We start from the raw sequence: 23,524 nt of genomic DNA, 5'->3' as shown, positions 1-23,524 counted from the left end.
ACAGGTTAACCATATTTTTCTTCCAATCCATGACCATGGAATGTCCTTACATTTCATGGTGTCCTCTTCCATATACTTCACAAGGAGAAAAGAAATTGTTTGCAGAGTACAGATCTGTTATCTCTTTGATTAGGTTAATTCCTAGGTATTGAATGGCTTTTGGTGCAATTTTAAATGGAATTGATTCCTTGATTTCTCTTTCTGTTGCTCCATTATTGGCATATAGAAATGAATAGATTCCTGTATGTTGATCTTATATCCTGTGACTTTGCCAAATTCATGTATCAGTTCTAGCAATTTTTTTGATGGAATCTTCCATGTTTTCTACAGAATATCAAGGTGTCTGTGAAGAGTGAAAGTTTGACTTCTTCCTTGCTGATTTGGATGCCTTTCATTTCTTTTTGTTGTCTGATTTCTGAGGCTAGCACTTTCAGTAACATGTTAAATAACAGTCATGAGAGTGGATAGCCCTGTCTTGCTCCTGACCATAGAGGAAAATATCTCAGCTTTTCCCTATTGAGGATGATATTACCTGTGGGTTTTTCATATATGGCCTTTATTATATTAAGGTATGTTCTTTCAAACCCTACTTTGTTGAGGGTTTTTATCAAGAATGGATGCTGTCCTTTGTCAAATGCATTTTCTGCATCTATTGATAAGATCATATGGTTCTTATCCTTTCTTTCATTAATATGGTGCATCACATTGATTGATTTGTGAATATTGAATCACCCCTGCAGCCTAGAAATAAATCCCACTTGATGGTGGTGAATAATGCTTTTAATGTTATGTTGGATTCGATTTGCTAGTAACTTGTTGAGAATTTTTGCGTCCATTTTCAGCAGGGATTTTGGTCTGTAATTATCCTTTTTAGTGGGGTCTTTGATTTTGGAATCAAGGTAATTCTGGCCTTGTAGAATGAACTTGGAAGTTTTCCTTCCATTTCTATGCTTTGGAACAGTTTCAAAAGAACAGGTATTAATTTTTCTTTAAATGTCTGGTAGAATTCCCCTAAGAAGCCATCTGGCCCTGGACTTTTGTTTTTTGGGAGGAACTTTTGATTACTGATTCAATTTCTTTTCTGCTTATGTGTATGCTCAAAATTTCTATTTCTTCCTGATTCAGTTTCTAGGAATGTATCCATTTCTCCCAGATTGCCCAAATTCTTCGCATATAAATTTTCATAATATTGTTATAATTGTTCATATTCCTGTGGTATTGGTTGTGATCTCTCCTCTTTCATTTGTGATTTTATTTATTTGGGTCCTTTCTTTCTTTCTTTCTTCTTCTTTTTTTTTTTTTTTTGGATAAGTCTGGCTAGGGGTTTATCAATTTTGTTAATTTTTTCAAAGGATGAGCTCTTAGTTTCTGTGATCTGTTCTATGTTTTTTGTCGTTGTTGTTTCTGTATCATTTATTTCTGCTTTGATTTTAATTTTTCCCCTTCTTCTGCTGCTGGTAGGCTTTATTTTCTGTTCTTTTCCCAGATCTTTTAGGTATAAGGCATTTGAGACTTTTCTTGTTTCTTGAAGAAGGCCTGTATTGCTATACCCTTCCCTTTTATAACTGTCTTTCCTGCATCCCAAAGGTTTTGGACTCTTTTCATTTTCATTTGCTTCCATGTGTTTTTAAAATTTCTTCTTTAAATTGGTTAACCCATTCATTCTTTAGTAATATGTTCTTTAACGTCCGTGCATTTGAGATCTTTCCAAATTTTTTCTTGTGGTTGACTTCAAGTTTCTTAGCATTGTGTTCTGAAAGTACACATGGTATGATCTCAATCTCTTTGTACCTGTTGAGGCCTAATCTGTGATATAGTATGTAATCTATTCTGGAGAATGTTCCATGTGCACTTGAAAAGAATGGTTATTCTGCTGCTTTAGGAAGAAATGTTCTGTATATATTGGTTAAGTCCACATGGTCCAGTGTGTCATTCATTGTTGTAGTCATTTACAAGAAATAAATGGTCCAGCGTGTCATTTCCTTGTTGATTTTCTGCTTAGATTATCTGTCTAACGCTGTAAGTGGGGGTGTTAAAGTCCCCTACTATTATTGTATTATTATCAATTAGTTCCTTTATGTTTGCTATTATTTATTTATATATTTGGGTGCTCCCATGTTTGGAGCATAAATATTTACAACTGTCAGATTTTCTTGTTGGATAGACCCCTTAATGATGATATAATGCCTTTCTTCATCTTTTATTACAGTCTTTGGTTTAAAATCTAGTTGGTCTGTTATACATATGGCTACTTTAGCTTTCTTTTGACATCCATTCCTGTGATAGATGGTTCTCCATCCCCCTCACTTTCAATCTGCAGGTGACTTTAGGTCTAAAATGAGTCTCTTATAGGCAGCATATAGATGGGTCTTGTTTTTTTTTTTTTTAATACATTGGGATACCCAGTGTCTTTTGATTAGAGCATTTAGTCCATTTACATTCAGAGTGATTTTTTTTTTAAGATTTAATTATTTAGGGGCGCCTGGGTGGCACAGTGGTTAAGCGTCTGCCTTCGGCTCAGGGTGTGATCCCGGTGTTATGGGATCGAGCCCCGCATCAGGCTCCTCTGCTGTGAGCCTGCTTCTTCCTCTCCCACTCCCCCTGCTTGTGTTCCCTCTCTTGCTGGCTGTCTCTATCTCTGTTGAATAAATAAATAAAATCTTAAAAAGAAAAAAAAGATTTAATTATTTATTTGAGGGAGAGAGGGGGAGAGGAAGAATCTCAGGCAAAATCTGTGCTGAGCACATAGCCCAACAAAGGGCTTGATCCCATGACCCTGTGATCATGACCTGAGCCAAAACCAAGAGTCAGACACTTAGCCTACTTGAACCACCCAGGTATCCCCATTCAGAATGATTACTGATAGATATGAATTTAGTACCATTGTATTACCTATAAATTCTGTGTTTCTGGAGATTTTCGCTGATTCTTTCTAATCTTTGTTGCTTTCAGTCTTTCTCACTCAATGAGTCCCTTTTAATATTTCTTGCAGGGCTGTGTAAGTGGTTTTGAACTCCTTTAGCTTTTGTTTGTCTGGGAAACTCTTTATCTCTCCTACTACTCGGAATGACAGCCTTGCTGGATAAAGAATTCTTGGCTGCATGTTTTCCCATTCAGCACATTGAATATATCATGCCACTTTCTTCTAGCCTGCCAAGTTTCCCTGGGCAGATCTGTTGTTAACCTTATTTGTTTTCTAAGGATTTTTTTTTTCCTTTACTACTGTCAGGATTATTTCTTTATTTGTGTATTTCAGAATTTTTTCAAATATATTATTTAATATTTAAAAATTAATCAAGAAAAGAATTGAAAATCATTATATCATTAAATATTAGGCAGCATGTGGAGTAGGGCAGTGTTTCTGTATCGGTGAGAAACTGCCCCAAAACACAGTCACTTAAAACAATGAGCCATTACTATTGTTCACAAGGTGATCAGTCACCCCTGTGGTTCTTCTTGGTTCTGGGGTTACCCATGTCTCTGAGATCATCTGTACACAGGGTAGGCATCTCCATGTGATGTCTCTGATCCTCTAGCAATCTAGCCAGGCTTGTTCATGTGGACCTTCAGACGTCCAAGAGGGAGAAATGGACCACAGGTCTGCCGAGCTGGCAAAGAGCTGCACAGGGTCCATTTACTGCATCACAGGCAAAACCAAGTCAGAGTTGAGTTTATACTCAGACAAAAGGATACAAAGAGACTCCTGATGGGGGTCATCAATAACATCAGCACTATACTGAGTGCTTTTTAAAAGCATAGGACAAAAATTCTCACTGATGTAAGCTAAGCATATAATTGTGGTTATTTTGTCGTGTGAGACTGAAGAAGGCAGATGATCTTACTCCATTTCATAAAAATTTCATTATTTAATTTTGATAGCAAACATCTACTGTTTAAAAAACTAATCTCAAGTCAAAGAGTCAATAAATTGAAATATACACATTTTCCCAGGACTGACAAGTACACAGATCAGGAAGGAAAGAAGAAAAGACATCACTTACCTGGGTTTTTTTTTTTTTTAAAGATTTTATTTATTTATTTGACAGAGATAGAGACAGCAGGGGGAGTGGGAGAAGAAGAAGCAGGCTCATAGCAGAGGAGCCTGATGTGGGGCTCGATCCCACAACGCTGGGATCACACCCTGAGCTGAAGGCAGACGCTTACCGCTGTGCCACCCAGGCCCCACTTACCTGGGTTTTTAAAAACAGTGACAGAAATAGCACTGTTTGTCTGTTTCCAGTCAGTTTCCTGCTCCCCATAAGCCTTGAAAACTCACACCTCACTTCAGGGGCTGAATGGGTGTCTGTGGTGAGGCCTCTCTGCCATTTAGTGACTAAGGGGTGGCACAGGGACGATGAGGGTCAATTTGACTGCAAAACAGAACACAGACTGTGTGTGAGACTAAGGAGGAAAGACAGGTTTGATTCCTGTTTTCCAAAGGAAATAAGATACATATCAGAAAAAGAGTCAAATTTTATCTCTGCTCTGACAAGAGAATTAGAAAACCTGTAGTTTCCCATTTAGGCAACACCAGCACGCCAGTCCACTGAGAGGAAAGGGAGAAGGCTGCTTTCATTTTCACTACCTTTCCTGCCCAGAGAGCCAGAGCAGCAATGGCTGGTGAGTGTCTCCGTTTTTCTGCCGTTTATGTCTGTGTTTTGGGGGAGTTACAGCTCAGGAGGAAGGAGTGTAGGACAGGAGACGGAGCCTGGAAGGGGGCTCTCATGAGACAGGACTGTTTTACTCTGGGAATGTAGAGGATGGGAGCTTGGGGCACACTAAGTAAGTGTCGTAGAAGACAAAGTATTTTAGCTGAGAAGTTACAGCTTTTTGGGGGGAAAAAGTATAAAAAATCTGGACCTACATTCTCAGAACTTTCCTGTGATTTTAGTCTTTTCTTTGAACTTATACTGACTTAGTGTTTTAACCACCTAAGTGTTCCCATCAGGGTGAGGGGCCATCCAGTTGAAGAGGGGGTATCTCATTTCCTCCATATTTCTGCTCTCTGTATGACCTTTTGTTTCCAGCAGTGAGCAAGTCAGCCACAATGTGAGCTCTCAGTCTCAGAATACAGACCCACCCTGCCAGGCCGGGCCAGGGAAACAAACAAGCCCTCTTCCATAGGTGGTAATACTTTTACGCTTTACTTCTACCCATATTAACTATAGTGTGTTTTTAAAAGAGGTATTGATAAAAGTGACAGGAAGCGAAGCTAGCACGGGTGATAGCAAGCTGAAATTCCGCAGCCATCACTAAGCTACTTAGTGAAGTTGTTTTCCTTCCCTGAGGCTCATTTTCTCCACCAGTAAAAAAGCATAGGATTGTGGAAGATTGGTGCTACTTTGCCTGTGGTCCTCAGAACAGTAGCTTTGATATCACCTAAGATGCTGGGAGAAGTAAAGATTCATGCACACAAGCCTGACCTATCGAATAGGTTTCGGGAATGGGGTGCAGGGAGCTCTGCTCACCCAGCTAGCAGATACTCTCCCTGTTAAATTTGAGAACCATGGGCCTAGAATCAGAGATCTAACATCCTCTCAATACCTAAAACCCTATTGTTCTCACAGAGAAGAGATCACCACAAGACCCAGTCAACGACATAAAGGTGATTGCCAGCACCATGTTTGGTAGCTTCTTGGAGGACTTGAGGGAAAAGAAGGTGTTAGATAAGAAAGAGCTACAAACAATAGGGAAAAAAGTGAATGTCATCGTGAATAAGACTGAAAACCTGGTTGACGATCTCACTGAGAAAACTCAAGTGGTAGGCAAAATACTTACGGACCATTTCGTCAATTCCAGGAGCCTGCTGAGTTTAAGTGAGTATCTTGGGCCAAAGGACTACTAACTTATGCTTTATCTGCTCTCTTATGCAATCTCTGTCTTATTTCTTTTTGTGAGTGGAGAACAATCTATCCACATCTCTAGTACTTTCTTTGCTTGATGAACTTACATAAGACAGCAAAAGCCCCCAGTCCATGTGGCAGCATCCAACATCACTTTACACTCCTACAAATCTTTTTCCTTCAGCAACTGTCACCTTCAATGATCCCTTAGCATTTCTTATTCACTGTATCATATCTCCCCTGCTAAAACGTAAACTCCACGAAGCAGGGAGCTTTGTCTGCTTTGTTCATGAAGAGAGCCCCAACTCAAGGAAATGGCACCTGATGCATAAAAGGTGCTCAGTAAACACTTGTGAAATGCATAAATGGTGCTGGAGCGCTAGTAAACTCAGGGACAGTCGTTAGCTAATCTGTGCTACTCTGGCCACACACTGTGGACTCCAGAGTTATTCCCACATGCAAAATGTTCAACAGAAAACAAAACAAAACAAAACAGAAAAAAAACAATCCACTGTCTTCTGCTTAGCTGTGGCGTGGCCCAAGAGATAAATCTCTGAGAACCTAGACTGTCTTTTTTAAAGGACTACCTAGGGGATTTGGGAAACATAAGAGTATCTTTCTCTCTGAAGCATGGGTTGGCACTCTCTTTCTCTGAAGGGTCAAGAGAGTTAATATTTTAAGTTTTTTCGACCAAACTTTCTCTGTCACAGTGGCTAAAATCTGATGCTGTGGCATAAAATTAGCAATAGATAATAAGTACAAAATGACTGTGGATGTGTTCCAATAAAGCTTTATTGACAAAAACTGGTGTTGAACTGACCTTGGCCTTCAGGCCAAAGTTTCCTAACCCCTACTCTAGAGCACAATATATACATGAGTGTATTCCTAATACGTGGAACATCATTCTGGGATCATTTTATTGTTGCTGAAAGACCATGGAACTTTTACAGAGGTGTGTAAATTCTTTCCTCAGCATGAAAAATGCTATTGCAGAAAAACCTTGATTAAAAATTTGATTATTCCTTGTATTATATAAACAAGAAAATAATGAGCTCTTCATTGTTTCCTGGAAACTCTGTCTCCTCCTTCACTTGGTAGAAAGACACAGTCCCCTAGGACAAACCCGGAGCTTAGAAAATGATCCAAATTTCCATGCTTCATAGGATAACCCCACGTGGAATATCGTCATTTTCTTCTGAGTGCAAGGGCAAGAGTTTCAAGTGTGTAGGTTCTAGAAACCTACTTCTGGTAACAAGTCTTCTGTTTCTAATCTTTCAGAATCTCATGCTGAAAATGAGGATGATGAATCTGAGAGCAGCAAGTCTTCTTCTTCTCTGACAGGTAAGCACCTTCAAATCTCACATCACAAATGAAAACTCTCAGACCACTGGGCTGTCAGAAGGCACTGCAGTCAAGACCTAGGAAACTGTGTTTTTAGTTAATTTCCATCTCTAGAAATAATGTTCAGCAGAGAGCATTGATCCTTAACTTTTTGTTCATTCCACTTCGGACTCTGAAATAATCAGAAGGAAGTGGAGAAGAAGAAAATGCGGAGTCATCCCAGGCACTGGCTCTCCCCCTAGCAGATGCCACCAAACCCAGTGGCTCATGCAAACCCTCATACCTCACTCAGGGTAAGGCCCTAAGTGACAGGGGCCCTAAGTTACAGTGGAGAGACCAGAGATGGGTTCAGAAATTCTGGGTTATTTCTTCCTTCTGCACCTACCCGAGTCAAAGTAAGGTCAGCAATTATGTCCCTGCTCTTCCATCCTCTAAGAGTCTGGAAGTGAAAGTGAAGATCACGAAATCAGGGAGAAGGCTGGAGGCCACATGCATGGCTTCTGCCTATGACAGGCAGTGTCACGGACGTTTGGTGACATTCTGTGAGTGAAGGCAGCTGGAGAGGCCGTATGCTGTACCAGAAAGAGAACTGGAATAAAACCCAAGCAATCTCTACACTGAGCCCAACATGGCCACCGACTAACCATGTTCTCTGGTGTAAATAATCCAACCTTTCTGAGACTCATAGTTTTCAATGAGATTAATAAGATCTTTAAAAGTTTCATAAATCATCAAACAGATAAGCAAGTATCAACTGCATAAACAGAACAAGGATGTGATTAAGAAATGCATGTTAGAAATTACACAACAGGACAAGTCGCATACACTGTGTGATCACTAAAGAAACAGATCCGCTACTGAACCACATTAAGGAATCACAGTGTCTAGAAAGGGGCTACAGGAGTGTTGTGCTTTGAGTACCATATTTTCAGAAGTTCTGGACAAGCCTACAAAGGCATAAACACTTTGCAATCTTTAGTTGCCATTATATCCTTTCTCTCTCACACACACACACAGGAACTGAAAACCTACCGTCTACTATTCTAATCACTGTTTATAGCAGTAAACAAGATAAATGAAGAGCCTTCTTTCATGAAGTTGACAGGGTAGTGAAGGTACATAGATAGCAAACACGAAAAAAATATATAGTACAATTCTGGAAATGGACAAGAGAAGAGAGGCGAGGCACGNAAAGCCCCCAGTCCATGTGGCAGCATCCAACATCACTTTACACTCCTACAAATCTTTTTCCTTCAGCAACTGTCACCTTCAATGATCCCTTAGCATTTCTTATTCACTGTATCATATCTCCCCTGCTAAAACGTAAACTCCACGAAGCAGGGAGCTTTGTCTGCTTTGTTCATGAAGAGAGCCCCAACTCAAGGAAATGGCACCTGATGCATAAAAGGTGCTCAGTAAACACTTGTGAAATGCATAAATGGTGCTGGAGCGCTAGTAAACTCAGGGACAGTCGTTAGCTAATCTGTGCTACTCTGGCCACACACTGTGGACTCCAGAGTTATTCCCACATGCAAAATGTTCAACAGAAAACAAAACAAAACAAAACAGAAAAAAAACAATCCACTGTCTTCTGCTTAGCTGTGGCGTGGCCCAAGAGATAAATCTCTGAGAACCTAGACTGTCTTTTTTAAAGGACTACCTAGGGGATTTGGGAAACATAAGAGTATCTTTCTCTCTGAAGCATGGGTTGGCACTCTCTTTCTCTGAAGGGTCAAGAGAGTTAATATTTTAAGTTTTTTCGACCAAACTTTCTCTGTCACAGTGGCTAAAATCTGATGCTGTGGCATAAAATTAGCAATAGATAATAAGTACAAAATGACTGTGGATGTGTTCCAATAAAGCTTTATTGACAAAAACTGGTGTTGAACTGACCTTGGCCTTCAGGCCAAAGTTTCCTAACCCCTACTCTAGAGCACAATATATACATGAGTGTATTCCTAATACGTGGAACATCATTCTGGGATCATTTTATTGTTGCTGAAAGACCATGGAACTTTTACAGAGGTGTGTAAATTCTTTCCTCAGCATGAAAAATGCTATTGCAGAAAAACCTTGATTAAAAATTTGATTATTCCTTGTATTATATAAACAAGAAAATAATGAGCTCTTCATTGTTTCCTGGAAACTCTGTCTCCTCCTTCACTTGGTAGAAAGACACAGTCCCCTAGGACAAACCCGGAGCTTAGAAAATGATCCAAATTTCCATGCTTCATAGGATAACCCCACGTGGAATATCGTCATTTTCTTCTGAGTGCAAGGGCAAGAGTTTCAAGTGTGTAGGTTCTAGAAACCTACTTCTGGTAACAAGTCTTCTGTTTCTAATCTTTCAGAATCTCATGCTGAAAATGAGGATGATGAATCTGAGAGCAGCAAGTCTTCTTCTTCTCTGACAGGTAAGCACCTTCAAATCTCACATCACAAATGAAAACTCTCAGACCACTGGGCTGTCAGAAGGCACTGCAGTCAAGACCTAGGAAACTGTGTTTTTAGTTAATTTCCATCTCTAGAAATAATGTTCAGCAGAGAGCATTGATCCTTAACTTTTTGTTCATTCCACTTCGGACTCTGAAATAATCAGAAGGAAGTGGAGAAGAAGAAAATGCGGAGTCATCCCAGGCACTGGCTCTCCCCCTAGCAGATGCCACCAAACCCAGTGGCTCATGCAAACCCTCATACCTCACTCAGGGTAAGGCCCTAAGTGACAGGGGCCCTAAGTTACAGTGGAGAGACCAGAGATGGGTTCAGAAATTCTGGGTTATTTCTTCCTTCTGCACCTACCCGAGTCAAAGTAAGGTCAGCAATTATGTCCCTGCTCTTCCATCCTCTAAGAGTCTGGAAGTGAAAGTGAAGATCACGAAATCAGGGAGAAGGCTGGAGGCCACATGCATGGCTTCTGCCTATGACAGGCAGTGTCACGGACGTTTGGTGACATTCTGTGAGTGAAGGCAGCTGGAGAGGCCGTATGCTGTACCAGAAAGAGAACTGGAATAAAACCCAAGCAATCTCTACACTGAGCCCAACATGGCCACCGACTAACCATGTTCTCTGGTGTAAATAATCCAACCTTTCTGAGACTCATAGTTTTCAATGAGATTAATAAGATCTTTAAAAGTTTCATAAATCATCAAACAGATAAGCAAGTATCAACTGCATAAACAGAACAAGGATGTGATTAAGAAATGCATGTTAGAAATTACACAACAGGACAAGTCGCATACACTGTGTGATCACTAAAGAAACAGATCCGCTACTGAACCACATTAAGGAATCACAGTGTCTAGAAAGGGGCTACAGGAGTGTTGTGCTTTGAGTACCATATTTTCAGAAGTTCTGGACAAGCCTACAAAGGCATAAACACTTTGCAATCTTTAGTTGCCATTATATCCTTTCTCTCTCACACACACACACAGGAACTGAAAACCTACCGTCTACTATTCTAATCACTGTTTATAGCAGTAAACAAGATAAATGAAGAGCCTTCTTTCATGAAGTTGACAGGGTAGTGAAGGTACATAGATAGCAAACACGAAAAAAAATATATAGTACAATTCCGGAAATGGACAAGAGAAGAGAGGCGAGGCACGTGGGCCAGGGTGGACAATTATGAGAACTCACTTGAGGTGATGTTTCATTGCATACTTGAGTAGAGAGGGAGGGGCCTGTGCCACCCTCTATAGCAAAAGGATCCCATGGAAGGGAAGGAAGCCCAAGGGCGCTGAGAAGAAATGGACTTGTCATGTCACAAGGCCAATCTGACGGGAGAGCATGAAACTGGGGGGACATGGTAGGAGGAGCTGTTATGGACTCGGGCTGAAGCTACCATACTATTTTCGGCCTTTTTGAAAGTGAGAAAGAATTGGATTTTATTTGCNTTTCTCTCTGAAGCATGGGTTGGCACTCTCTTTCTCTGAAGGGTCAAGAGAGTTAATATTTTAAGTTTTTTCGACCAAACTTTCTCTGTCACAGTGGCTAAAATCTGATGCTGTGGCATAAAATTAGCAATAGATAATAAGTACAAAATGACTGTGGATGTGTTCCAATAAAGCTTTATTGACAAAAACTGGTGTTGAACTGACCTTGGCCTTCAGGCCAAAGTTTCCTAACCCCTACTCTAGAGCACAATATATACATGAGTGTATTCCTAATACGTGGAACATTATTCTGGGATCATTTTATTGTTGCTGAAAGACCATGGAACTTTTACAGAGGTGTGTAAATTCTTTCCTCAGCATGAAAAATGCTATTGCAGAAAAACCTTGATTAAAAATTTGATTATTCCTTGTATTATATAAACAAGAAAATAATGAGCTCTTCATTGTTTCCTGGAAACTCTGTCTCCTCCTTCACTTGGTAGAAAGACACAGTCCCCTAGGACAAACCCGGAGCTTAGAAAATGATCCAAATTTCCATGCTTCATAGGATAACCCCACGTGGAATATCGTCATTTTCTTCTGAGTGCAAGGGCAAGAGTTTCAAGTGTGTAGGTTCTAGAAACCTACTTCTGGTAACAAGTCTTCTGTTTCTAATCTTTCAGAATCTCATGCTGAAAATGAGGATGATGAATCTGAGAGCAGCAAGTCTTCTTCTTCTCTGACAGGTAAGCACCTTCAAATCTCACATCACAAATGAAAACTCTCAGACCACTGGGCTGTCAGAAGGCACTGCAGTCAAGACCTAGGAAACTGTGTTTTTAGTTAATTTCCATCTCTAGAAATAATGTTCAGCAGAGAGCATTGATCCTTAACTTTTTGTTCATTCCACTTCGGACTCTGAAATAATCAGAAGGAAGTGGAGAAGAAGAAAATGCGGAGTCATCCCAGGCACTGGCTCTCCCCCTAGCAGATGCCACCAAACCCAGTGGCTCATGCAAACCCTCATACCTCACTCAGGGTAAGGCCCTAAGTGACAGGGGCCCTAAGTTACAGTGGAGAGACCAGAGATGGGTTCAGAAATTCTGGGTTATTTCTTCCTTCTGCACCTACCCGAGTCAAAGTAAGGTCAGCAATTATGTCCCTGCTCTTCCATCCTCTAAGAGTCTGGAAGTGAAAGTGAAGATCACGAAATCAGGGAGAAGGCTGGAGGCCACATGCATGGCTTCTGCCTATGACAGGCAGTGTCACGGACGTTTGGTGACATTCTGTGAGTGAAGGCAGCTGGAGAGGCCGTATGCTGTACCAGAAAGAGAACTGGAATAAAACCCAAGCAATCTCTACACTGAGCCCAACATGGCCACCGACTAACCATGTTCTCTGGTGTAAATAATCCAACCTTTCTGAGACTCATAGTTTTCAATGAGATTAATAAGATCTTTAAAAGTTTCATAAATCATCAAACAGATAAGCAAGTATCAACTGCATAAACAGAACAAGGATGTGATTAAGAAATGCATGTTAGAAATTACACAACAGGACAAGTCGCATACACTGTGTGATCACTAAAGAAACAGATCCGCTACTGAACCACATTAAGGAATCACAGTGTCTAGAAAGGGGCTACAGGAGTGTTGTGCTTTGAGTACCATATTTTCAGAAGTTCTGGACAAGCCTACAAAGGCATAAACACTTTGCAATCTTTAGTTGCCATTATATCCTTTCTCTCTCACACACACACACAGGAACTGAAAACCTACCGTCTACTATTCTAATCACTGTTTATAGCAGTAAACAAGATAAATGAAGAGCCTTCTTTCATGAAGTTGACAGGGTAGTGAAGGTACATAGATAGCAAACACGAAAAAAAATATATAGTACAATTCCGGAAATGGACAAGAGAAGAGAGGCGAGGCACGTGGGCCAGGGTGGACAATTATGAGAACTCACTTGAGGTGATGTTTCATTGCATACTTGAGTAGAGAGGGAGGGGCCTGTGCCACCCTCTATAGCAAAAGGATCCCATGGAAGGGAAGGAAGCCCAAGGGCGCTGAGAAGAAATGGACTTGTCATGTCACAAGGCCAATCTGACGGGAGAGCATGAAACTGGGGGGACATGGTAGGAGGAGCTGTTATGGACTCGGGCTGAAGCTACCATACTATTTTCGGCCTTTTTGAAAGTGAGAAAGAATTGGATTTTATTTGCAACAGAAAGCCTTTAGGAGTTTTTAAATGGAGGAGTGATAAAGCAGCAGAGCATCAGAAAGGCTACAGGTGATCAAATACTTCAGTTCAGAGATAACAAGCTTTTAGACTGCGGGGTTGTACTGACAGAGAGGATGACAAGTGGTGACATCCGCACCTCTTCTGGAGGTAGAGTCAACAAAGACTATGGATGGACATTCGTGGGGTAATGTAGGAAGAAGAGAAATCAGGATGAATATCGGTTTTCTTTGGCAACTAAGTGAAGGTACGATTAACTGAGATAGAAGAAAACTTGTAGTTGAAGGAAAACTCAAGAGAAACAGAGAGGCATGGACAAATATTAGGAGTCCTTCCCTGTACATGTCACTTTGATGTGTGTAGTACATCCCAGGGTAGACACTGAATACACCAGTGGATTAAACCAAGTTGTTCACAGAAGAACCAGGCCTGGGAATAGCTCTGAGGATTCCGGAGCATGTAGCCGGTTGGTAAGATGGTGTGCCTGCAGACACTGCCTGGGCAGAGATGCTCAGAGAGGATGACAGAGGGTCCAGTGTAGAACAGCCCAACTTTTAGATGTGTGGCCGGAAAGCGAGCGCCAGCAGCTTGAGGAAGAATGGCCACAACACACAGCATCACAGAAGCCTGGAGAACACTCTTCACAGAAGAAGATGTGTTCTGCCACGTTAAATGCTGAAAAGCAACAAATGGTCAGTGGGAACCTTGATCCCAAGGATTTGAGGGGGACAGTGACAGCCAGTGTCTATTACATACAAGAACAAAATGTGAGTTGAAAAAATAGTAACAGTGCAGAGGGACACCATCTTTAAAGAGTTGTGTTGAGACGTGGAGCCCAGGCACAGGCCAACAGCTGGAGGAGAAGGGTGGGAAGGGGAGGAATCTGTGAGAGAGAGGGATGTGAAGGCATGTGATATGCCAGGGTTAGAACACAGGAGGGGGAAGAGGGAGACACAGATGGGACAGGTCTGAATAATGTCCTGAGTCAAGTTCTTGCGGGTGAGAGGAAGTGGAATTCAGGGCACAAGGAGAGTCACTTAGACAGGAGGAAGCATATTTCTTCCTTTTTTTGGGAGGGGAAGGACGATAGATGGGGGGAGATGCAGGCAAATTAACAGATTGGTTGGTTCAAAAGATGAAATCATTCTTACACAAAAATACTGAAAGGAACAGAAGGCTTGTTTCCCTTTGGGAAAACAAAAGGCAGGAGGCACAGGATAGATACTTGGTGGCTCTTTTCAAGTATTTGAAGGTAACAATTCATTAACAAGCAGTTATAAACTTTTAATCTGCGCCAGACAATCATTCTAGATGGTGGAAATACAAAAATTAAACACACCTTCCCTGAGATACAATTAATAAACACACATACAGTAAACAGAATTAAGATAAAATATAATTATTGTTTTTCTGGGGAGATTTACATAAAATAATCGAAGCACAAGGTAAGATATACTGAAGCCACAAAAATATTCATGAGCTTTCAGCGGGAAAGGAAATAGACATTTTTCTAGATGGTCCCAATGCAGCAAACACATACCATTGCTTACAAGGTTCACCCTTTGTGATCCTCAGAACCGTTCAGAGTGCTTTAGAACACGCAAGTTCCCCGTTAGTGGAGACATTTCACTAGTGGTAATAACACAGTAGGGATATTGTGAGTAGAGTTCAGATATCTGAATAATGACTTGACCAGGCCAGATAAGCATGAGGCCTCCTTCCAAATCTTGGGTACTGTGCTTCTGTGAGTCTAATGTGCTGGGTATGAAACATTAGCCCATGGCATGGCCACTGACAAACAGAAACCGGTGGTGGGATCAGCAAGAAGCAAAAAGAAAGAGGGAGTACTCAAGGTTTTTGTTTTTGTCATTTTTTATACAAAATGGTTTTCCTGCTATATTAAGCTTTTTGAAGGGATGGCAGTAAGCGTTTCCAAAGAAGGAGAGCCCAGTGAAAAGAGCTTCGTGATTGCAAGGTGGGGGGTGCTACTCCCTAAAGAGTTATTTTTTTCACTTGTAGTTATTCAGGAACTCCAGGCTTCCCAAACGGACGTGCTGAAGCTTTGTCCCTGTAAGCATTCTCAGGAACCGAAGACTATAAGAGCACAGGAGGTAACACGCTCTGGACCAGGAACACATATGACTGTCCACTCAAACCGCATCCTGGGCACTCACTGGGAATTTGAGTTCTTGATACAGATGCCTTTGGATCAGCCCAAAAGGTGCAGGATATTATTTAATCATGCCATCTAATTAAGTGGTCCTTCCATCAGATTTCCTGCCTGTTTCAGCCGGTCCTCCAACATACTTGAAACTCTTCCCCACCATCGAACCAAAGCCAGGTCCCCAGAGCCCATGCTCAGCTACCGTACATGCTTTCAGTATGGAGTCCTGTGTCTTTCTTCATGGGGACCAATTTCCATCCCCAAGTCCTCCAGCCACCTGTTCTGTAATCCTAAGGGCCTGTTTTGGGTGGACTTCAGAGGCAAAAGTGGGGAGGCCGCATGTAACTCACCCTGTGTCTGTTATTTGCAGATATATCCAGTGATGGAGAAGGAGGGCCGAACACGCCTGGCCCTCATCATTTGCAACAAAGTTTTTGACTATCTTTCTGATCGAGAAGGCTCTGAAAATGACATTTTGGGGATGCAAGGCCTGCTTGAGAACCTTGGATATTTGGTGGTTATTAAGGAAAATCTCACAGCTCTGGTAATAGCCCAGGATAGTGGGATAAGCTTCCTTCCTTCCCTTTCCATCCTGGACTTCTTCCTTCACAGCTGGAAGAAACAGTGCATGTTACAGGAATTCTCTTTCTCCAGAATAGGCATCCCTGGGTTTCAGCCTCTTCCAATGCACATTTTTAGAGCAAAGATTTATAGAGTAGTATTTCACTAAAAATGTTGGATCTTTCTAATATTCTCAGTTTGGGAGGCACCGATGATTTGACAGTCTGTGTGAGACACAACTCTGAGGCCTTTATATAATTTCAATATTATGTGTCTAAATGTAAAGCCAAGTATGCAGTCAAAAAAAAAAAAAAGATTGTGAGCACACACACACAAAGTTGTGATCCTGGCTCGGCCAAAAAATATTGGGACAGCCACCATGGTTTCGACAAACCATTTTAAACCTCAGAAAGAATTTGTTAAGTGTCTCTAATGTTAATAGGAAACAGTCCCTTAGTCTCTGTCTCACCCTTTTTTAATAAAAACTTAGGGGAACCCCAACATGGAATACAGATGAAAGCAAAGCCTTCCGGTGGGGGACCTGCCACACCTCCCATGCCCCTCCTTATCCTCCACCTCCCAGCACCTCCCCCAGCTTCAGGTTCTACTGAAAACCACTGGGCTACAGGCTGTATGAAAAACCTGCTCAGGGTGCCTGGGTGGCACCACGGTTTGAGCACCCCACTCTGGGTTTCGGCTCAGGTCATGATTTCAGCATCCTGAGACCCAACCCTGTGTTGGGCTCCATTCTCAGCATGGAGTGTGCTTGAGATTCTCTCTCCCTCTGCCCTGCCCCCAGCTCTCTCTCTCTCTCTCTCTCAAATAAATAAATTAATTAAAAAAAAAACATAAAAACCAAAAAACAAAAAGCCCCTGCTAACCTTTACATTCTATATGTCTGATTTCCTGGTTTTACGTCAGAACGAAATTTCTCTTACAATTCCATTCTGTGCACACGGTCTGATTCCTTAATGCCTGCTCTGTCTATGGTTTGAGTGCAAACTGTATATGGAGAGTTGGTAGGTAGTAACTCCGGAGACTCTTTCAGGAAATGAAAGAGGAGCTGAAGGACTTCGCTGCCCGCCAAGAGCACCAGTTCTCCGACAGCACGTTCCTGGTGTTCATGTCCCACGGCACCCTGGATGGAATCTGTGGCACAAAGCACAGAGACGAAGAGCCAGACATTCTCCCTGATGACACCATCTTCCAGATTTTCAACAACCGTAGCTGCCGGAGTCTCAAGGACAAGCCCAAGGTCATCATCACGCAGGCCTGCCGTGGCAGTGAGTCGGGCTCAGGGACCAGGGAGGGGCCATGCACCTTTTTCAATTCGCCCAGCAGCTAGCCTTCATGTTCCCAGGAAGGAGTGACAGAAACAACATTTTAGAACTGCACTCAGGTCTGGTCCAGAACGAAATTAAGTCTGGGGGCACCTGGGTGGCTCAGTCGCTGAAGCGCCTGCCTTCAGTTCCTGGGATCGAGTCCCATGCCGGGCTCCCTGCTCAGCGGGGAGTCAGCTTCTCCCTCTCCCTCTGGTGTTCTTTCGTGTGCTCACATACTCGGTTGCTCTCTCTCTCAAATAAATAAATGAATAATCTTAAAAAAAAAGAAATTAAGTCTGTATCATTTTTTAAGAATTGTGAAGCACGCTAGAATAAGAATGTCCCGATCCTTTGGGACTAGGTCATTCTAAAATGTAAGTGGGCTCTGTAGGGTTCGCAGTCAGTGAGGTGGTTTTTCTAGTAGAAACGGACTTACATTTTTAATAAATTCCGTATCGGAATGCACTGAAGTATGGGCATAGTGGTAAAAGAGATTCTGTGTGTGTGTCTGTGCATGTAACTCCTTTCATAAGACAAGGGTCTCTCTCCCAGGAGGTGACGGGGCCATCTGGGTGACCGATATGGGAGAAGCGTTAGCGTGGACGTATTACCAGCCCTTGCAGCGCTACGTCTCCAGTGATGCCATAGAAAAGACCCACGTGGAGAAGGACTTCATTGCTTTCAAATCTTCAACTCCACGTAAGTGACTTCAGAGAGCAGTCTCTCAACCTCCTGTCACAGGCTTGGCTATGATCCTACCTGACCACTAACAAATGGACATTTTCTCTCTAATGATAGGTTTTGTAGAGAAGAGGTTTAAAATATTGAGATCATTTTTATAACTAGAAAGCTGTAAGTCTTGATTTTGGAGGAAACTTTCAAAGTAAACTGGACTTTTGTGAGGGTCCAAACTTCAAATAGTGTAACCGTCGTTTCTGTCTGTTTGCTCGCTTGCTTGCCCGCTGTAGCAGTCACATGGACGTGCATCTTAGTCCCAAAGTTGGTCCACCTGAGCATCTACCAGCAGTTACGCAAGACAATCAGTAACCCTGTAATACTTGCTCCACACATTCTAGAACCTCTTGGCTGGTTATTTGAATCTAGTCTTTAAAAATTAGTTAACATTCAAACGCCTGACTTCAGTCTAATATAGCCAACAAATGAAAATCCTTCTTTGGCATGAAAGACATAGTAGATAGAAACAGAAGATATGCCGAGTTGATCACAGTCAAACCTGCAGGAAATCTATTTAACAGTCATCTATGATATTGTTTTATGAATGATGTATAGAACTGGGGCAATTTCCAGAATCTAGCTGACACAAGTCACAATTCTTTTTTTTTTTAATTTAATTTATTTTAATTTTTTTAAAAGATTTTATTTATTTGTCAGAGAGAGAGAAAGAGCACAAGCAGGGTAAGTGGCAGGCAGAACAGGCAGAAGGAGAAGCAGGCTCCCCACGGAGCAAGGAGCCTGACATGTGGCTCGATCCCAGGACCCTGGGATCCTGACCTGAGCTGAAGGCAGACGCTTCACGGACGGAGCCACCCAGGCGCCCCACAGAAGTCACAGTTCTAAGTTGTAAGTGCTCTGGTGTAGTGATGACAAACTTCGATGTGCACAGAATGTCATTAGATGTAGAGTTCTGATTCGTAGATCCAGAGGAGGGCCTGTGATTCTGATGGCCCATGAAGATGCTCTGAGTCTAGTCTGGGGAAACAGGAAACAGGCTGCGCAGGGAACACCCATCCCATACCTGGAACAGCTCTACTTTGTCTCACATGTTGGAGTTTGAAGGGAGTTTTATTCAAAAACAGAGCTCTCTACTTTTAGCTACTAAAGGAAGTTAAAAAGGCACATACGGCCTGATGTACACTCTAAGAGACTGTTTAAATAAGTGAAGGGCATGGAGTCCAATATGTGTAATTCCTGCTTTCCTTTGTGTTCCTGTAACAATGAGCTGAGACAGAGCTGGTGCTGGGTGCAGGGTGCACAGCTGAAACAGACACACAGGCTGAGCCTTTTGGGGTGTAGTCAGAGCAGAGGCACAGAGACGAGCTGAGCAGAAAATACATGCACGACCACACACAAATAAATAACGATCATCAACTGTGCTAAGTGCTTTCAGGGAAAATGTGTTGAAAAGTGAAGGAGTTAACTGTGTCAGTGGTAAGAGAAGGACAGGGTACACAGAGGACTTAGGAAAAAGAGGAGCTTGGAAAACAGGCCCAGTGTGTCTGCAGCACTGAGCCAGGGGCCAGGACCAAAAGGAGGTCGGAGGGGGAGGCAGGGGCCATATAATCTGAAGCCTCATATGTTAGGGAAGGATTTGATGTTTTATGTTGACATGATTTATTACTAATAGCAATAGGAAATTTTGGTGAAACGTTCGCCAAAAAATGGTAAGACAGTTTTAGATGAGCACTGCAGGGATTCTGTGGGGAAGGGGTTATGTATAGCAAGAGGCGATACAGGGAGGCGGGTTAAAATGTGACTGCAGTATCATGGGCCACAGGTGACAATGCCAGTCTTGGGAAGACATAGCTGTTGAATCCAGAAATAATTAGTATGTAAAATTTGTATGACCTGGTGTTTAGTGGATATGGCAGGTGAATAAGAAGGGGTGACACAGGTGACTCAAGATTACCAGGGACGATTGTGGTGCCTTCATTAAAATGGTCATCCTGCAAGAAAGTGTGAGATGCCTTCAGCATACTTGAGGAGGAAAGGGAGAGAGTTACAAAACCATATGTTTCAGAAAAGAGATCAGCATCAGGATTTGGGGAGATGCTTGCCTAAGAATGATCATTAATGTTCTAACAATGGACAAAGTGATCCAGGAACACAGAACACTGAGAAGACATCCCATAGCGGAGGCTTGAGGAACTGGACAGACGGAAGTCCCAGCCCGCAGAGTGCACTCAGAAAGTACGGCTGGAGGATAAGAAAGCAGAGTCGGGAGAGTATGCGTTGCCAGTTACCCAGAAAGAATCGAGATGCAGGAGTTACGGCCAGTTTCTGATTTGAATGAGGGATCAGGTAAAGGTGACCTGTGAGGTTTAATGCCTTGGCGGTCATGGCTGGCCGTGGGAGAGCCCCGCGTGAACTGGCGTGGGAGGGAGACAACAGTCCGGAGTGAGCACGCTAGGAGGCCGTGAACATGGTGAGTAAGACAAGCCTCAGAAACGTAACTACGAAAGGAAGAAGAAACAGGAAGGCAGCTGCAGGTAAAAGGACAAACGGGAGTCTACTGGCTTTTTGATAATGGGACAGATTGGATCATATTGCCACAGTTAACAAGAAGCAGTCACTTGAACAATGTTCGAGATAAAAAATTACGGGTAAAACATTAACAGTAGCAAACAGTGCAGATGAAAAGGAGGTCCAGACTCAAGGAACGGCAAGATCTAGATTCTTCCTCTTCTTTTTCTCCTTTCTCCTTCCTCCTCCTCTTCGTTCCCCTCTCCCTCCTCCTCCGTCTTCTTCCTCCTTTTTTTTTTTTTTTTTTTTTTTTTGTGATCATGTAGTTAAGTGCTAAAAGGAATTCTGTTTTCTTGCACTACCAGCAGCGGTAGGGGGATAACTTGGGCTCTGCCGAGGAACGTGCAGGGCGTTTATGACTCAGGGCCTGGATGGCTTTCTCTGTACCTGCTGTGGAAACCTGACGTCCTAGCTTTATCCAGATTTGTCTGTCTCTCCTCCAAAGCTATGGCTCTAACAGTCTTCCATACTTAAATGAAGGCCACATCTCCCAATATTTTAATGCCTTTTATTTACAGATAATGTTTCTTGGAGATTGAACACAGAGGGCTCGGTCTTCATTTCCCACCTTATCCACTACTTAGGAGAGTATTCTTGTTGTCACCATTTGGAGGAGATTTTCCGAAAGGTAGGGGTCTTCTTGTCTTTTCACTGTTATGCCCTGGAAAACTGTGCAACCATTTTCAAACATTTTTTGGGGGGAATCCTGGAAGCTCTGAAGCCGTCATGACTTGCCTTCCTGTGCCGCAGGTTTGCTTAAAGAGGAGGTTTTTTTGCAGTACTGCTTGGAACCAGTGTGAGTTTCTCCGACTCTGATAGCCTTGCTTATTCAGAAAATGCTTTTGATGATTCTGTTTTGTTATGTATGCACTATAGCCAAGGAAAAGCTAAAAATTTCTTCTGTGTATACTATCTGGCCACAACCTTCATTCACTCCATAAATTTTCTCATTCCTAAGCGGGAAGTCCAGATTTCCCTCTTAGGAAGTCTCTAAAGATTTTCTTCACCACCTTAGGTTCAAAATGCATTTGAGAAGCCGAATATAATGATCCAGATGCCCACGGTCGAGAGATTATCCATGACACGATATTTCTACCTCTTTCCTGGGAACTAAAATCCATATGAAGCATCTCAGGTAAATGTCTCCAAGCAATGGACTTGGGTGCTCCCTGCTCAGAGTCTGTACATATAACCTAGATAGACCAGAGAGCAAGGCCAGGGAGCAGCTGCCCACTAGTCAGAGTGTCCTCTGCATTTTCTTAATGGCCCTTGGTAACACTCTGCTTTCATTTGAAATTGTAAGAAATTGTACATCTGATGGTAGCGAGCTAGAAAATCCCTGTCTTCATGTTTCTAGGTAGGACCTACCTAGTGAGTGGAAAATATTCAGTTCTGATGCATGCACAAAACTGGCCTTGCTTAGACAGCTGGCGTGTGGCTTCCTCCCCAAGAAGTTAGTTGGGCTGAGTCTCATTCCTTCTCTGTGATGAAGCCCACCTGGACCACAGGACCAACTGATGGCTTCTGGGTCCGTGCTGAGACAGTGAGGCCTCCGTGCAGATCCTCCCCTTTGGGGATGATGGGCCCATAGCCATTCCGTGAAGGCACACCTAATAGTAGAGATTAGTTCTATTTATATCTTACCTCCAACAACACCTTGATTATGTTTTCTTCTATTTTTTTCCAGGAAAATCAAGCCATTACGTTCTCTGTGAATCTACTATTTTAAAAGGTTACTGTTTGATCGTGAATATTTTTATACCAAACTTCCCACCTGCCCACCCTCAACCAATGCCATGCTCAAACCATGGTCATGGTGTTGTTTAGTTAGTGCTTAATAAATTTTTTTAAAATAATGTTTGTTTTCTCATCTTATCGTAGAAGTTAATCATTTTCACTGCAAAACAAAGTTTAAGTACAGAAAAACATAAAATAATAGTTAATGCATAAATTTTATGATTACATTAATAGGTGTCCTGATAGTAAGCAATGATTATACTCTTGGGATGAAATCTTTGTCATAGAGGGTCATTCATTTATTCTCCACTTGAGATAATGTTACTAATATTTGACTGGGAACTCCCACATTTATATTTATAGACTGGGTTCTCATTTATATTGATTTATGTGTAACTTGGCCATAGGATATTTTTAATAATATTCTGTAATGAACTACAAGCCATATTTTTTGTGAACCCTAGAATGTGAAAAATCTTTCACAGCCACTCTGGAAAACAGTGTGGAGGTCCCTTAAAAAGTTAAAAATTGAGCTACCCTATGACCCAGCCATTGCAACTGGGTATTTACCCCAAAGATACAGACGTAGTGAAGAGAAGGGCCATATGCACCCCAATGTTCATAGCAGCATTGTCCACAATAGCTAAATTGTGGAAGGAGCCGAGATGCCCTTCAACAGATGACTGGATTAAGAAGTTGTGGTCCATATATACAATGGAATATTACTCAGCTATCAGAAAGAATGAGTTCTCAACATTTGCTGCAACATGGACGGCACTGGAGGAGATAATGCTAAGCGAAATAAGTCAAGCAGAGAAAGACAATTATCATATGATTTCTCTCATCTATGGAACATAAGAACTAGGAAGATTGGTAGGGGAAGAAAGGGGGGTAATCAGAAGGGGGAATGAAGCATGAGAGACTATGGACTATGAGAAACAAACTGAGGGCCTCAGAGGTGAGGGGGGTGGGGGAATGGGATAGACTGGTGATGGGTAGTAAGGAGGGCACGTATTGCATGGTGCACTGGGTGTTATACGCAACTAATGAATCATCGAACTTTACATCGGAAACCAGGGATGTACTGTATGGTGACTGACATAATATAATAATAAAAAAAAAATCTTTCATCTCTGAGTTCACATACAAGTTCACCTAAAAACATATATAAAGGATACTATG

General features: G+C 42.1%; 1 protein-coding gene across 7 annotated transcripts; it reads left to right on the top strand.

Moving 5' to 3' along the window:
• The first annotated feature begins 4,366 nt into the window (after positions 1-4,366).
• On the top strand, positions 4,367-22,461 carry LOC100465168 (caspase-12-like). Of its 7 annotated transcripts, none has more exons than XM_034665665.1 (13): positions 4,368-4,620; positions 5,031-5,124; positions 5,568-5,816; positions 7,122-7,184; positions 9,536-9,598; positions 11,740-11,802; positions 15,317-15,408; positions 15,832-16,005; positions 17,071-17,305; positions 17,897-18,043; positions 21,124-21,233; positions 21,621-21,740; positions 22,293-22,461. In XM_034665665.1, the coding sequence occupies exons 3-12, from the start codon at positions 5,621-5,623 to the stop codon at positions 21,717-21,719; spliced, it is 1,242 nt and encodes a 413-aa protein (XP_034521556.1). In that variant the 5' UTR covers positions 4,368-4,620; positions 5,031-5,124; positions 5,568-5,620; the 3' UTR covers positions 21,720-21,740; positions 22,293-22,461. The 7 variants fall into 7 exon arrangements, with proteins under 7 accessions (XP_034521553.1, XP_034521559.1, XP_034521556.1 ...); XM_034665666.1 differs by having other exon boundaries at positions 5,031-5,127; XM_034665663.1 differs by having other exon boundaries at positions 5,028-5,124.
• The last annotated feature ends 1,063 nt before the right edge of the window (positions 22,462-23,524 follow it).

Source organism: Ailuropoda melanoleuca, chromosome 8 (genome assembly GCF_002007445.2).
Source record: "Ailuropoda melanoleuca isolate Jingjing chromosome 8, ASM200744v2, whole genome shotgun sequence".
Lineage (NCBI taxonomy): Eukaryota > Metazoa > Chordata > Mammalia > Carnivora > Ursidae > Ailuropoda > Ailuropoda melanoleuca.
This window is presented reverse-complemented; position numbering and strand designations above follow the sequence as displayed.

Coding starts and splice junctions, on each gene's coding strand:
- LOC100465168 (XM_034665662.1), top strand. Junction 16,006..17,070: donor AGGAAAATCTCACAGCTCTG/GTAATAGCCCAG, acceptor AGACTCTTTCAG/GAAATGAAAGAGGAGCTGAA. Junction 21,234..21,620: donor TGGAGGAGATTTTCCGAAAG/GTAGGGGTCTTC, acceptor TCACCACCTTAG/GTTCAAAATGCATTTGAGAA.